The sequence below is a fragment of the Malania oleifera genome, chromosome 10 (assembly GCF_029873635.1).
Source record: "Malania oleifera isolate guangnan ecotype guangnan chromosome 10, ASM2987363v1, whole genome shotgun sequence".
In the NCBI taxonomy this organism is placed as follows: Eukaryota; Viridiplantae; Streptophyta; class Magnoliopsida; order Santalales; family Ximeniaceae; genus Malania; species Malania oleifera.
In genome coordinates this window covers 8,327,648-8,345,111 of record NC_080426.1, presented here as the reverse complement: position 1 = coordinate 8,345,111, position 17,464 = coordinate 8,327,648, and the positions used below count along the sequence as shown (strand labels likewise).

General features: G+C 37.0%; 2 protein-coding genes across 2 annotated transcripts; one reads left to right on the top strand and one right to left on the bottom strand.

The window, feature by feature from the left end:
* The first annotated feature begins 2,740 nt into the window (after positions 1 to 2,740).
* LOC131165302 (scarecrow-like protein 14) lies at positions 2,741 to 5,831 on the top strand. The gene has a single exon (XM_058122963.1). The coding sequence runs from the start codon at positions 3,195 to 3,197 to the stop codon at positions 5,427 to 5,429; it is 2,235 nt and encodes a 744-aa protein (XP_057978946.1). The 5' UTR covers positions 2,741 to 3,194; the 3' UTR covers positions 5,430 to 5,831.
* A 10,705-nt stretch (positions 5,832 to 16,536) lies between these two features.
* On the bottom strand, positions 16,537 to 17,163 carry LOC131166487 (uncharacterized). Its single transcript, XM_058125089.1, has 3 exons — positions 17,128 to 17,163; positions 16,907 to 17,028; positions 16,537 to 16,852 (listed from the first exon to the last, which is right to left on the bottom strand). Exons 1-3 carry the CDS (start codon positions 17,161 to 17,163, stop codon positions 16,537 to 16,539), a joined length of 474 nt encoding a protein of 157 aa, XP_057981072.1.
* Between the last annotated feature and the right edge of the window lie 301 nt (positions 17,164 to 17,464).

Here is a 17,464-nt window from a genome sequence, read left to right as displayed (position 1 = left end):
AGCCTAACCCCCGTAAGATTTCCTAATCAATACCCTGAAATTAAAAACTCACAGTACTAAACTTCAGTATTTCTACGTGTACGTCATTTCTTATAACTGCCATAAGATCAAATTTGATTTAAAAAGCCTTATCTCAACTTAGGGATGATTTCCAACTTCGTTTCCCCAATGATCCACTTCTGTAGACTTGTAGAGAACTTCACCAGGAGCGTCGTGGTAGCCTCAAATCTTCGATCCGGTGACTGGAGGGGCCGAAATTGAAGAGAGAAGGGAGAGAGTGACGTAGAGAGAGAGAGAGAGAGAGAGAGAGAGAGAGAGAGAGAGAGAGAGAGAGAGAGGTGCGCTGAAAGTGAATAAAATCGGATTTTTAACTATTTATAGGGCCAGATTCATCGACGAGACACGTCACTTCGTCTACGAATCCTTCAGTAAATTCGTAGACGAAACCCTGTATTCGTCGACGAAATTCAAAGTAACCCAAACTGTCTCTCGGTATTTTCTCATCGACGAAACTCTATATTCGTCGACGAAATCCTGAAGAATTTCGTCAACGAAACCCTGTATTCGTCGACGAAATCTGGAAATTTCCTGAAATTTTTATTATTTCTAAAATGCGATGTCATCGACGAAGTCCACGACCTCCTTCTATTCATGTTTCCATTTTCTCTCCCTCTTTATTATTAAAATACTATTATTCTTCCGGGTCGTTACAATGGTATCTACATTTTGATAAGTTTATGGTGAAAAATAAATGCCCAAGAAGCAGGTACGAATGCCGTGTATACTACAAAAGTCTTGTTGAAAACTAGGTGATCTACTTACTCTTGTATGTAGATGATATGCCTATAGCTTCATTTGATGAAGAAGCAATCAAAATTTTAAAGTTTCAGTTTGTCCAGGATTTTGAAATGAAGGACCTGGGATCATCAAAAAAAATTCTCAGGATGGAAATCTACATCGAACAAAGGGTACATTAATTCCGTCACAAGACAACTATATTGAAAAGTTGGTGGAAAAGTTTAACATGACGGAATCAAAAAAAGTTCAAACTTCCTTAGCTGGACACTTCAAGTTATCCTCCAAAGACTTGCTAGAGTTGGATCAAGATAAGCTTGAAATGTCAAAAGTTCCTTATGTAAGTGTTGTTGGAAGTTTGATGTACTCAATGGTGTGCACTAAACCTGACTTAGCATATTTAACAGGCTTAGTCAGCAGATTTATGGCAAATCTAGGGAAGTCTCATTGAAATGCAGTGAAGTGGGTATTAAGATACTTAAAGGGAACATCCAAGTATGGTTTGTTATACAAATCAAAATGAATTAAAGATAATGCAGTACTGGTTGGATATGTCGATGCATATTTTGTAGGGGATTTGGATAAAAGAATATCTTTGACATGTTATCTCTTTGTTTGTCTGCACTATAAGTTGGAAAACTAGCCTACAACATGTGGTAGCTTTATCAACTGCTGAAGCAGAATATATAGATGCAACTGAAGTAGATAAAGAAGTATTTTGGCTTCGAGGTTTGATTGGTGAGCTTGGGGTAAATCAAGAAAAAGTAAATGTCTATTCTGATAATCAAAGTTCTATACATTTGCCTAAGAACTTGATGTATCATGAAAGAAGCAAACATATAGACATTAAGTTTCACTTTATTAGAAAATATAATGCAGCAAGAGAATATATCTCTAGAAAAGATCCATACCAAATAGAATTCATCAGACATGATTACAAAGGCTGTGACAACAAGCAAGTTCAAGTTTTGTCTAAACTTGCTTAAAGTCACTGATGATCAAGAAAATAAAGATGTGTGGTTTGCTGTTGTGGCTAGGTAATGTGAAGATAATCTACAAGCTTGATTCAAGGTGGAGAAAATGTGGTGCGTGTGACTCAACTTGAAGACAGCTATCGTGCGATATAATGGCAGTTGCAGTTAGTTTTTTTTTGTTATGACAGATGGAAAATCCTAACCAAATGGACTGCAACCATTGGTTCTAAAGAAGGGTAATTCAGTTAGTTAGGTTTTTTTTTTTTTTAATTCATTTAGTTACTTGGGCTTGCTGTTGGGTTGCAAGTAAACTTGATCCACTTACAGCCCTAAATCTTTTGGCCCATCATATTAATTTAAGGTTTCGTTTGGTTTGTAAAATATTTATTCTAAGGAATAGATTAGTTTTAGTATGCTAGTACAATTAGTTACATAAGAAATTATGTTGTTGTTATAAAATAAATAATAACACAAAATATTTTATAAGTTCATAATAAGAAATATATTAAAAATAACTATTCACAAATTTCATGAAAAGATATTTATTCCTTTTTTATTATATATTGAATTTAATAATTAGGAATATATGAAAAACAACTATTCTCTTAATTTCTAAAATTTAAATTATATTATATCTTATTTTAAAAAATAACCATTATCCGCCGTAAGAGTCAAAGTCATTTTTTTTTTTTTAAGTCTGATTGTTTGATTAAAGTCCTGAATGCAAAATAAATTATAACTGACTAACATTGTACGGAGGAACAACTAGTAAACATGATTAATTAAATTAGTTTGCGTAATTGTCCCTTCAAAGCATTACAAAATGGATTTGAGATTTTTTTTATTATTAAAAAAAATGGTCAATAGGCCATCTGCAGCCGTTGAAGTTCAGACGGCTCAGATTTAATGCCAAAAAATAATTAATTTTTTTTAAATGCATTTTCTCCTATTTCAAAAGAGCAGCGACGCGGCCGTCTCCCACCACCTCTCTCGACCAGTTTCTCTGTCTGGCATTTCATCGCCATCGTAATCTTCCTGTCGCTCGAACTCCTCTAAGTAGGTATGTTCGAACTTCGACCATGCACGTAGTGATTCTTTTTTTCTCAATGCTCGGAGCCTTGTGTGTTAGTGATATTGGTTTCTGTTGGTTCTTGTATAGTTTCTGATATGTAATGTCAATTGAAGATTTTCTTCCTCATTATCTAGGTTCGTACGGTAGTAAGCTGTTTAGGGTTTGCGATGTTTAATTACTTTGTCGTTGCTGTTGCTGATGTTGATAATGCATGAAGAGAGCGAATATATCATGTAGGCGATACTGCATTTATCGGTGGAAAAGCTTGAAATTTGGAGAGAATTTGTTAGTGAATTTAATATTTTAAGACTTTGGTATTGATATAGTTTCAACATTTGATAAAATATACGGTCATGGATCCTATGAGTGGAAGCGAACTTAGTGATGATACCGTTTCGGTTCTCTCGGATGTGAATCTTGTCAAGGGGTTCACGCTCGCAGATAAACACTTTGTGGATGCACCTCTGCTTTCCCATGATCCAAACCCTAGAAATTTAGTCACAAGTGCGATCAGCGATCAGGGAGAATTGTGTGAGGACATTGATTTTTGTAATGTAGTACTCAAGTATATAAGCCAGATGCTTATGGAGGAAGATATGGATGACAAGAATTGCATGTTCCAGGAGTCTTGGTCGGCACTTCAAGCTGCCGAGCGATCATTCTATGAGGTTATCGGGGAGAAGTACCCTCCTTCACCCAAGGACCAGCTCCCGCCTCCTTTCGATCTAAGTTTTGAGAGCTCGGACGAACACTACACCGGGAATTGCAGTGAATTCAATTACAGTAGCTGGAATGGCGTTAATAATTTGGAAGATCCTAGGTGGAATTGCAATTCTAGTGAGTACATCTCTTGTAAAGCACTTAGTACTTCTGCAGACTGCACATCACAATCATCATTCCGCTCGTCAAGCAACGAGGCTAATCTTGTAGATGGGTTTGTGGATTATCCAGGAAGAAGTCTTGGGGCTCCTGGTATTTGTGGTGAGAGCAAGTCTATTATTCAATCCCAGGGAGGGGTTGAAGAAGCAAGCAAGTTCCTTCCAAAAGATGGTGATTCGTTTGTTAATTTGAATAATAATCTGTTGCTGCCCAATGAGCCAAAGAGAGAAGCTAAAGCTGTTGTAGTAGCAGCGGAGGTTAAGAAGCAAGGGATTGAGTACTCATTAGATGGGTCAAAGGGAAAAAAGAATCCAAGAGGAACGAAGAATCCTCATGTGGAGGATGTGGATTCAGAGGCAGGAAGGAGTAGCAAGCTGTCAGCTGTTTATACGGAATCAACTGCAAGAACAGAAGTGTTTGATATGATGTTGTTGTGTGCTAGAGAGAAAGCTCAACCTGCACTTGACAATGCCTCGCAGAATAGAGTAATGAAGAATATGCATCAAAATAGTCAACTCAAAGGATCTACTAGTAGAAAGGGCCGTGGTGCAAAACAGGGAGGTAAGAGGAATTTGGTGGATTTGAGGACTCTTCTAATCCTCTGCGGAGAAGCCATTGCAGTTAATGATCAACTGACAGTGACTGAGCTTCTGAAGCAGATCAGAGAACATTCCTCTCCTACTGGAGATGGGATGCAGAGATTGGCCACCTATTTCTCCAATGGCCTTGAAGCACGCTTGGCTGGACGTGGAAGTCAGATAGACCGTGCCCTTTTTGCCAGGAGATCAACAGCTGCCGATATCTTGAAAGCTCACCGTCTGTTTCTTGCTGTGTGCCCATTTCAGAAGATTGCAAACTTCTTCTTAAGCAAGATAATTATGCAAGTGGCTGAGAAAGCAACAAGGCTCCACATTATTGACTTTGGAATTTCCTATGGTTACCATTGGCCTTCCTTCATAGAACAGCTCTCAGCTCGGCCTGGTGTACCTCCAAAGCTACGGATTACTGGGATTGAATTCCCACTTCCAGGTTTCAGACCAGCAGAAATGGTTGAGGAGACAGGATGTCGCTTAGCAAATTATGCGGAGAGTTTTAATGTTCCATTTGAGTTCAATTCCATAGCAAAAAAATGGGAAATGATTCACATGGATGATATTATGATTGACAGAGAGGAGGTGCTTGTTGTGAGCTGTATCTTTCGACTTAAAAGCCTACTTGATGAGACTGTTATGTTGGAGAGTCCACGGGATATGGTTCTTAACCTAATCAGAAAGATGAATCCAGATGTTTTCATTCATGGAGTTGTGAATGCTAACTATGGTGCTCCCTTCTTCCTCACGAGATTCCGAGAGGCTGTCTTCCACTATTCTTCTCTGTTTGATATGTTTGAAAGTGTCGTTCCCCGGGATATTCCAGAGAGGATGCTGGTTGAAAAGGAATTAATTGGGCGTGAGGCAATGAATGTCATTGCATATGAGGGCTTAGAGAGGATTGAGAGACCAGAGACATATAAGCAGTGGCAGGCCCGAAATATTAGGGCTGGGTTTAGGCAGCTGCCTTTGAACAGGGAGATTGTTAGGGCAGCAAAGGAGTGTGTAAAATCAGGCTATCACAAGGATTTTATAGTTGATTTAGATGGCCAATGGTTACTGCAGGGTTGGAAGGGACGAATTCACAATGGGCTCTCTGCTTGGAAGCCTCTTCATTAATCTAACGCATGTTCATTTTTCATTGAGGTTTGGGTGGCTCAGATTTAATGCCACATAAAAAATGGAAATGCCTTTTCTCCTATTTGAAATGAGCAGCGAGGCGGCTTTCTGCCACCATCTCTCTCTCTCAAGTTTTCAAATCTGGCATTTGCCATCCTCATTGTCATCTTGTTCTAGCTGCTCTAAGAAGGTATGTTGATACATGCGGGTATTGATTTTTTCTCTATGCTCGGACCTTTGTAAAAATGATTGGCTTCAAATAGTTTCCTGATGCAATATATCAGAATAAAAGAAAGAAAAAGTATTGCAAGAAAGTAAAGAGAAAAAACAGTCTTAGAGGAAAATGATCAAATACTTGTATTGTATTTTTTGTGTATCTTTACATCAATCAGACCTTTATTTATACACATGTATTGATAACTAACATAACTAATAGCTAACTAACATAACTAATAAACTGATAACTAATAGCTAATTAACATAACTAACATACTGAAAACCGTCGACGATTTCAGAGAAAATGTCAACGGTTTCTTCCTGAAGCTAAACCGCCGATGGTCGACGTTTAAACAAGAATATCAGTAACCATCCTTGATGGCAATCTTGAGGGTTTCTTCTTGCAGCTCAGCTTCCTTGTCCACATATTTAATACAATATGTCAATAGAATTTTAGAAGATCCAATTTTTTTCTCATTACCTAGATCGATACGTTATTTAGCTCTGTAGGGTTTGCTATATTTTAGTATTTTGTTAATGTTGCTTATGTTGATGACACATGAAGAGAGCCTGAGCATCATGTCTGATACGGACCTTCTCTCTCTCTCTCTCTCTCTCATCCTGCTGTACACGTTTATGAACTTGATTTTGATAATTATCTATGACTTCTTACTTGGATTTTAGTGGGAGAGGAGTCCTGCTGCTGCACTGGTACCTTCTTGTATTAATTTTGTGAAATACCATGTTTCTCAAATAAAGCAGGCCATGTCAACCTTTGAACTGCTGGGAAAAAGATTAATTGCTTTATGTAGTTGCGAATTTCGTTGTATGATGCAAGATAATGATATGGGGAAAATGGGAGAAACTGAAGTTTCCACACCTCTATGTGCATACCTGTGACAATGTTTTGGTCAATTGTGGTGAGAGTGTGAAAAATGTAAATGAGACCTTTTGAGGAATTTTAACATCCGAAGGCAGTGCTAAAGAACTTCATTCATGGTTTATGCTGCTGTTTTAGGTTAGAGCTGGTACTGTTGCCTTGCTTTTGGTCTTGGATGGGCTAAGGATTTGAGTTGATGACTGACTGCTTTGCTCATGGTTTCCTTTTTCTTCTGTATGACTGGGCAGGGGCTCCTTTTCGTGAAGATGGAAAAGGGTTGAGGGAATTGTACTACCTGCATCCAATATATACTTACAGAGGATTCTCTCACTCTGGTTATTCAAATATTGTTGTTAAATTAGTACTATGAATATGTTATAACAAATGCTTTTGAAGTGGAATTCTTCGTGATTCTTAGGAATGTGAATCCTCATACGTTGTTTGGAGTGATCACCTTCTCGTAAACCAAAGAATATTATTTTTATAATATGTTCTCATTTTCAGAAATAGAATTCTTAGAATATGTCATTCCAAGATCCATCTTAAATTCTGCAAACCAAATGACAGCCTATGGATTTCATATCACAATAAAAATTTGAAATTATAAGTAATTATATTATACCCACTGACAGAAAAATTCTGAAGACAAGACTGCACATTATTTTTACAATTTGTGTTGGGATATGAGTCCCGCCCAAGATGATCAAATAACATACACAAATAACACACAAGATTTATGTGGTTCGGCCAATTTTGCCTACTTTTGCCTACGTCCACGGGAGAGGAATAACTTCACTATATATATATATAGGTATACAGTGAAGGAGAAGGAGGATTACAACACACTCAATTCACTCACCTTAATGCACTATATATATATATATATATATATATAGGTATACAGTGAAGGAGAAGGAGGATTACAACACACTCAACTCACTCACCTTAATGCACACTCACAGTGTGCACACACTTATTGTGTTTTCACTCACTCTCACTCACATTTTATTTGTGTGTATATCATTCACCTTAATGCACACTCACAGTGTACATATACTAACTGTGTCTTCACTCACTCTCACTCACACTTTATTTGCGTGCATATCAATTTAACAAGACATTCTAGTCTATATATTCACCACCAGAGGGCAACCATAATGAAGGAGTACTCCTTTTTATAGGTGGAGAGGAGTAGAAATTATTTGCACCAAGTCTCCTGCATCACCATACCTTCTTCTTCCTTGGAGTGTGTGCCAATCCATCAACCAAAGCCTTCCCTCCCTTTGACTTATTAGTTGTTTACGTGGTTGCGGCAATCCTACTGCCATATTTGACCACCATATACAATTTTGCCTCCCTTTATTATATGAGGCAGGCCCCAACAAATCTCCCTCGCCCAACTCATGCGGAGAGTTTCACCAAATCTGTTGCGGTTCTACAAATTTTGAGCTTTGACTTAGAAGTTGTCTTAATTATCATGTTTGATGCATTGTCATCAATATGAATCTTCTCTATACTCAACTGTTTTGACTCCAACACTTCACGAATTCAATGATATCGAACATAAATATGCTTCGACTTTGAATGAAAACTTGGATTCTAGCTGAGATGAATAGTGCAGTGTAGTGATCCTAAAAATAAATAAAAAATAAAAAATAAAATAAAATAATTAAAAATAATTAATTAAATTATATAATATAATATATTAATATAATATATATAAGTACGTTAAGTTCCCGAAGGAATTTAATTCCTTCAGGAAGAAGCAATGTAGAGTGTCTCTCTGCGCCTCCCTTTACATCTCTCTCTCCAGTCGTCCCTCCTCCTCTCTATCCTCATTTTCTCGACAAATATTCAACCGATCGGAAAATGGAAGATATCGATGGGTTCCTATCTCCGCCACCGACATTCCTACCAGAGTGGATTTGTTGTTGGAGCAACGTAGGTACCACTCTTGGGGTAAGGTATACGCCATCTCTTTCATATATTTCTCCTTAAATCTTCTAATTAAATCGACGATCGGACACAACCACGAGATCCTAGTCTCAATCGTCGTCATTTTAGTTAGAGCAAATTTTCAATTTGGGGGTCCTAAGCACTACTCCAAAACGAGGGTGAGATTCAGAGAATTAAAAAAATTGGTTATTTTTTTTAGTTTAATTGTTTATTTGGAATTTATGGGCTTAGGAAATGTTAAAATAGTATTTTTATTTAGAGTTGATTTAATTGAATTATGGTTATTAAATCAGGGTTCGAGTGAGCACCGCAGGCATTGTTTCGGGGTCACTGCGGGCGTAATTCAGGAAATTAGTTAAGAGAAATAGATTAAGCCAGTAGTTTTTATGAATTTACCGGTTTAAATGGAACATATATGTATTTATAAATGTATATGATTATCATGTGAATTTTAAAAGAAAAGTCATTCGTTTGAACTGTGGTTTTTGAGTCTAGGGCTATAGTTATTATTTGTGAAAATGGAATGATTAAAGTAATGTGTTTTTTTGGAAATTGTGGGAATAATTTGATTTGTATCTTCAGTAAAACGAATGATGAATATGGGTTGGCTTTTGTTATTTCAAATGATATAATTATGTGTATTACTTAAATGGTGTGGCATAAGTAAAATGAAAATACTGAGTTGAGTTGTGATATATATATTTATGACATGTTGGAAATACTGAAATGTGATGAGAATATATATTGCATGTGTATTGTTTAATCAGACCAAGATATGAATGTTAAATTGTAATGTATGATTTGAGAACTCTGGTAGACCATAGTCAGACACAGTACTATTGCGTGTGATTTTGGTAAAGATTAGTGCACCCACACGTCTTAGAGAGAGTGTGGAGACGAGATGGTCGATTAAGCTTTGTAGGGTAGAGATTCCCCATGGAGTCTAGACCAGTGTGGGAAAGCCAATCTGACTTACAAAGTGAAGAGGTTGTTTTCTAATTTAGCTCTGTTGCGCCGACTAGGGTTACGTCTAGCCTTCAGGCCACACAACCCGTCATGGGGGGAAGCATGACAGTGATTATCCATCTGGTAGTGAGTTCTAAATGCATAATTGTTTAATTTAACCAGTGAATAGTATGAGAACAGAACATGTGAATACAGATGTGAATACAGAGTAGCATAAAATCAAAGTAATGTGAAATGTGAATGTGAAATGTGGATGATGTGAAATGTGGAAGTGAGATTCACGTGCATGAAATCAGAGTAATGCGAAATGTGAAAGTGAATTATGTGATGTGAAATATTGAGAACATGAAAAGATGAGTAATACAGAGATAACAGATACAAAGTAAAGTAAATATATATTATATATTGTAGTATTATATTTATTTGGAGCGAAATATACACTCCGCCCAAGGGCTTGCTGAGAAAGGTGAGTGTCCTGATTAATACTAGATGTAGTCATACTAGGCTGCATAACGTATTAGGGCAAATGGAAGCTACTTGTATGGGCGAGTAATTTTCCCTATTTTCGGGAACTTCTGCCAGTAAACTTTTGTGTGAATGTGTGTGTGTACGAGATAAACAAATCATGTGAGGGCTTAATGAGTAAGGTAAGTACCCTGATATGTTTCAGTTGTAGTCATGGGCTGTATAGGGTATTAGAGCAGATGGGTGTTACTTGTATGGGCAGATAATCACCTCAGTCCTTGGGAACTCTCGTTGGTAAAATATTCAGCATGTGTGTGAGTAGGGACAGAGAATGGTTTCATAACTGTGATACTTTTATAAATGATGTTTATATAGTTGTACACAAACCTCTTGTTAGCCACACACTGGTGTTAATCTATTTTGACTTACTAAGATGTGTCTCACCCGATATGAAATTTTATCTTTTTCAGGAGGACCGTGTGATCGAGCTTAGTGAGCTCGAGGCTAGTGTGGCATTTTTTAGAGAGAGAAGGTATATGTAATGACCCAAAAAATAATGGTAATTAAACAATAATGATAAAGAGGAAGGACATAGAAATTGGAAAGGAAAAAGAATGGGGCAGCAGTTTGTCGACGAAGTTACAATTGGGCTCATCGACGAGGGTACGTTTCGTTGACGAGAAAATACCGAGAAGATGATTTGAGCATCTCTGAATTTCGTCGACGAGGGAAGAGTTCGTCGACGAATTGTCTTCAGGCCTCGTCGATTAGGTGACGTGACTTGTCGACGAGGTCAGTGTATAAGTATCCAAAAATCAGATTTTTCAACAGAAATTATGTGAGAAACTCCTTCTCTCTCTAGATTTTCGTCCCTCCTTCCTTCTCTCTAAGATCTTGGGCCGGATTTTCGAAGCCATCACGACATTCTTGGGGAAGTTCTCTGCATATCTGCCGGAATAGATCGTTGGTGGGGTTAGTTTGAAATTCATCCCAAATTTAGGGTAAGACTTTCTACTCAGTATTTGACTTTTTGACAATTGTAGAAAGAGTAGTACGCATCTGGGGAATGTCCTTTTCAGGGTGTTGACTGGGGAATCCTACGAATGCAGGACTGTTTATTTGAGGGGCTCTTTAGGAATTACGTAAAGGGATAAACTAAATTAGTTATTTTATGAAATTGTATGTATGTTATTACAGCATCTGATTTCAGGAAAATAAACATATTTATATATGTTTTATGTTTGGGAAATACTGCTGTAAAAGATGATATGTTTAAATCTGCATAAAACCTGTTTCGTGTGGCATGAGTAGAATTTATAATGAAATACTATTTTTCTAGGAATATGATAATGAAGTGGATTTTTATAATAAAACCGGCGTACGGGCCGAGAATTTTATATATGTTTTGTCGGCGTACAGGTCGTACTATGGATATGTTTTTCCAGCGTACGGGCTGTGCTATGGATATATTTTGCCGGCATACAATTCGTGCTATGGATATGTTTTACCGGCGTACGGGTCATGCTATGGATATGTTTTACCGGCGTACGGGTTGTGCTATGGATATGTTTTGCTGGCGTACGGGCAAAACTATGGATATGTTTTGCCGGCGTATGGGCTAAGCCATGTGTATGATTTGTCGGCATACGGGCCGAACTATGGATATGTTTTGCCGGTGTACGGGCCGAGCTATGGTAAAATGTGAAATACTGGCATACGGGCCGATGATTTTCATGATATACGTATATATATATGCAAAATGATATAATGATATTGATTTGATAATTAATGGTATGAAATATTCATGTATCATAGTTTCAATATATGTTATATATTATCAGAACCTGGTTGGTTTGGTTTAGGCTAGCACTTGCACGGCACCGCTGCTATGTGTTCATGATTCATTATGATATTTGAGTTAACGCTACTGTACGGAGTTGTGTGAGGTTGGATGGTCGATTTGGTTTTACGAAGTGTGAGCGCCCCTGGTGTATGGACCAAGTCTGGCAGACCCATCAGACTTACAAACTATACTTTTGACTTGACAGTGGTCGATCAACCATTGTCAGGTCCCGCCTTCGGGCCACATAACCCAATCATGTGGGGGTAATACATGACAACAGTCAGCTAACCTACTACGGTTGTTTTCGTATTATATTATATGAGATGAATTATGTTTATGAAAATCTTGTATGGTCTGCCATGATATGAGAATATATGTTTCCCAGATATGATACAGACAGTTATACTGATATGTTTATGTATGATTTTATATAGAACATGGAAATACTCATGTTGCCACACACTAGTATTAGTTTATTTAGCTTACTGAGAGATGTCTCACCCCGAATTTCATAAACATTTCAGGAACCCCTGATAGGAGAGCGGATAAAGCTCCGCTGAGATAGATACAGCTAAGTTGTCCTTTCTCGAAGGGTAAGCGTTTTGATAGGGTCAGATGTATTTTGTGGGAATTGACCTTAGGTCTCTTTTGGGCTGTGTATTGTGTGTAAATGAATACAATGGATGTAGTACTCTGGTATTATGATGACTGGTGTTATGTAAATGGCTTTATGGGTTATTGATGATTTTATGTTTCCTGCTACTTAGGCTCCTGTTATGTGTTTCTGTTATATCTCTGGTACTCACAAGTTCAAGTTGATCATGATCAGCTGGATTTATTATACTGATTTGTATTATTTAAGAAAAAAAAAATGTGTGTGAAAATTAAGCAGGTCGTTACAGTATAGACTTTTGATGTATAATTTTTAGGTTTGTTTAAGTTTTCTAAGATGTATATATATGTTTGTGAATACTAAATGTTGGAGAATGCCTTTTGAGATTATAGATATGTAGTAACTCATGTAAATTATTGAGGAATTGTTATTATTTCCACTGCGTAATTGATGTGAGAATATTAGATATAGGTAAATGGAACACGTGGCACCCGAACCCCACTTGGCGAGTTCAGGGCATCACAAGGTGGTATCAAAGATTTATTTTAAATAACACTCCGAACCCTAGTTTCGGGTTTGGGGCATTACAGATTTTACTGTCACAGTAGGGAACATACTTCTCTTGTTTGAGACCAAGTTCCTCTAGGAACCTTTTCATCCATAGAAGCTTTTTGCTTGCTTTAGTGATGATGATGTACTATGCCTCAGTAGTGGACAATGCAACATATTTTTGTAGCTTTAATTGCCATGACACTGCTCCCACTAAAAATGTCATCAGATATCCCGAAGTAAACTTTATGGAATCAACGTCACCGGCCATATCTGCATTTGTATAACCTTCCAACACAGGTTTGTCATGACCAAAACATAAACATAAATGAGAAGTACCTTTGAGATACCTGAGAATCCGCATGACGGCTTCCTAATGTTCTTTGCTAGGATTAGAAAGGAATCGAATGACTACTCCAACTGCATGAGCAATATCAGGTCTTCTGCATACCATGGTGTACATTAAGCTACCCACGGCTAAAGAGTAAGCCATTTTCTTCATTTCTTCTTTGTTATTTTCACTGGTAGGATATTGCTTGGAAGTAAAACTTGAAATGTCCTGCAAGTGGGCAACTGACTGGTTTTGCTTTGCTCATGTTAAATCTTTCTAGCACCTTCTTAATATACCTTTTTTAAGATAACCACAACTTTTTATTTTTCCTGTCTCGAAAGATTTTCATTCCAAGAATTTGTTTTGTTGGATCAAAATTCTTCATTGCAAAAGGATTTTCTTAGTTCTTTCTTCAACTTTCTTATCTTTTTAGTATCATGACCAACAATAAGCATATCATCCACATAAAGTATAAGAATAATGAAATCATTACTAGAAAATCTCTTAATAAAAACACAATAGTCAGATGTGAACCTATTATACCCGTGCTTCATTATGAAGGAATCAAACTTCTTGTACCACTGTCTTGATGCCTACTTAAAGTCATACGAACTTTTTCTTAGTTTGCACACCAACTGTTCTTTTTCTTTGACCTCAAATCCTTTAGGTTGTTTCACGTAGATTTCTTCTTTCAAATCATCATGGAGAAATTCAATTTTTACATTAAGCTGCTCAATCTTTAAGTTCAAGCTGGTAGCTAATCTAAGAACAACTCGTGTAGTGACCCGAACCCGAAAGCCTGAGCCGATGCTTATTCCTGAATAAACCATGCTTCGTGGCGCCCCGAACCCGCCTGGTGGGACTCAGGTGTCACATAATCCATTTTTCCTATACCTATTATTCCATTAACAATTATGCAGTGGAAAACATAACTACAATCCTCAACTAATATAATACCAGAGTTTTCTGCATCTATCTACATTTCAAAATAAATCATTCATCCACCTGTATCCCCATATATACATATCTCCAAAAACATAATTCACAACTTCCAGTATTCACAACTTATAAAACTTAAAACATAAAACATAAAACTTATACATTCCAAAAGCATCATTAAAGTTTATACTCTTTTTTTTTAATATCCAAAAATGCTATAATAACCCTAAGCTTTCTAAGCTTGATCACGTGGAGGTCTTAAAAAAGATAAATTTGTATTCGGGTGAGACACATCTCAGTAAGGAAACAAACAACATATTAAATCAGTGTGTGACTAACATGGGGTTTGTAAATAACATATGTATATCTATTCATCATTTGCATATCATTATCATAATTTCTAAAATCCTTTCCTGAGCCTGATCAAACACACGTAAGGTATTTTACCCATAAGAATACCTAAGAATTGGGGTCATTACCCGCCCAAACAAGTAGCACCCCTTTGTTCTGATACTTTAGACAACCAATGGTCACAACTGAAGCATATTAGGACACTTACCTTATTCAGTAAGCTCTCAGGTGAAAAAGTAATCTCATACTCACACAGTTCATATAAAGGTTCACCAGCAAAAGCTCCCGAGAATAAGGAAATTTACCCACCCGTACAAGTAACTTCTCACTCGTCTAATACGTTATGCAGCCTACTGTTACATCTAATACCTACTAAGGCACTCGCCTTTCTCAGCAAGCCCTCGGGCGAAGAGTTTGTCCCACCTATATAAATACATATCATTTTAGCATGAATACTGATACTACAATAATACATTGCTTTGTCTATCATTTATTCTATATTTCTCATATGTTCATGTTCTTAACTTTGACATTTCGTAACATTTCACTTTATGTGGCTCTTTCCCATTTTACATTGTTCACATTTCACATTTCATTTTCATTTCATTTTCCTTTCATTTCATTCTTATTTCCATTTCATTTCCTACATTCGTACTACAGCTCCTTTTAACCGTACATCAGTAAGTCCACTTAGATATGCGCTATTCTACTACTATAGCTCCTTTTAACTGTTCATCAACTAGTCTACAGTTCATTTTAGTTGTTTCATTTGTTTTCATGGTTACATTAACAATCACATGCAACATAATTCATATAACATTTTCATTCTCAATGCATTTCCTGTATAACTTGTATTTCATACATATAACATAATTCAATACAAAATTTCTATTTTACTCATGTCACACAATTTAGCAATATATATTTCAAATCTTTTCTATAAAATAAAACAACCCTCATTAATCATTCTTATACTAAAAATATACCTTTAATTTCTTACACAATTATCCTGAAAAATCTTTCACTTTCATAAGTCCATTTTTCATATATACATATAATAAAATAGCTCTAGGCTCAGAAATTATAATTTAAATGATTGACATTTTAAACCCATACAAAAACATATGCATACATACATAACATAATCAATTTATTCGTTTAATTCTCAAAGAAGCTTCCTTGGATCCTTTTATACACGATATTACCACGTGACTTCTTCGACGAAAAGACAGGATTCGTTGACAAGTCATAGAAGGGACTTCGTCGATGAGAGGGTCATTGAAGAAACTTAAAATTTGAAATTTGCTCACTCGGGATCTCTTCGTCGATGAGGGACTGAACTTCATCGACGATCTTTAAAAGAACACTCGTCGATGAAGACAGGATATTCGTCGACGAGATCTGTTGTTCTTCCTCTTTTAAATCTTCCCTTTTACCCTTATTCTTTATTTATCTATTCCATTTATTATTTTCCTAATTATTTAATCATTAATGATTTTTCAGGTCTTTACATTCTCCCTCCTTAAGAAATTTCGTTCTCGAAATTTCACTAATCATTCATTTCTACATTCCACTATATCACATACAATTCAGTATTATCATAAGATAAACTTTTGCATCATTTATTATTAAGTAAAATCATCTTTATCTTAAGCATAAATCTATACCTGTCCCCTTGGCTTTATCTAGCTCGTCCAGGACCATCATGTAGACACGTGCTAGTCCACCCCCACCTCGGGCTACTTGCTGATTTTCCCAAATCTGACTAGGTGCCGATACAACAAGCAGCAATTCCTGACAGTTCCTCCTAATGTGCCCCGGTTTACCGCACTTATAGCAATTAGAAGTCTCGATCCAACATTCACCCCTATGTCTCTTATTACATTTATGACATATAGGGTAAGATAGATTATCTTGATAACGAGAATAACCTCGATCTGCTATCTGTTGCCTCGGGCCCACAGTATTCTTCTCTCTCTTCCATGATCTTTGACTACCCTATGTTTGAAAACTAGAAGGTGCAGGCCTCTTCTTCTGCTCTGTCGACTCTGTACTACCCTGGATGTTCTTTTCCAACATCGAAGCCTTGTATACCAAATCTGAGTGAACCTGAAACCCTACAACAAGCTTATAAATTCTTCGTCTCGGACCTTTTTCAAACTTCCTAATCTTCCTCGCCTCATTCGGGATCAGGAATGGAGCAAAACGTGACAATTCAACAAACTTAGCCGCATATTCCCCCACGGTCATATTCCCCTGTGTCAGATTAGTGAATTCCTCAATCTTCTCCTCTCTGATAGATAAGGGGAAATACCTATCAAAGAATAACTTCTTTAATCAATCCCATGTCCGAGTTATCTTGACCAACCGCTGTTCATCTAGCAGCTTCATAGAAAGCCACCAGCGTTTTGCATCCCCTGACATCTTAAATGTAACATAACGGACCTTCTGCTCATTCGTGTAGCCAAGTACTTCCAGTATCTCTTCTATCTGCTAAACCTAGTTTTCTACAGTCACTGAATCAGGTCCTCCCTCAAAAGTAGGAGGGTTCAATCTCATGAACTCCTTGATGCTACAGCCTTGATCTACCATTGGGCAGTTCTGCCCTCTAGTATCCTTCCTCATTTATGCCATAATCTATCGGGCTATACCCCTCAACATCGTAGAGGTATCAATATCCTCTTCACTAGAAGTCTCTAAATCATCCCTTGCTTCAGCCTCTACGTCTTCATCCTGAAAATAGGACAGGAAAGAGTTAAGAATCACATATCATAACACTAACAACACAATCATTAAATTTAAATCCACTATACATCCAAGTTCTCCATATAAGGACAAGTCTCACAACTCAGAAATGAAATCATCTAAGGTTTACCGTGGCTTTTCTGAGGTCGTCGACTGCTTCAGAAAAATCACGGCAAATCGT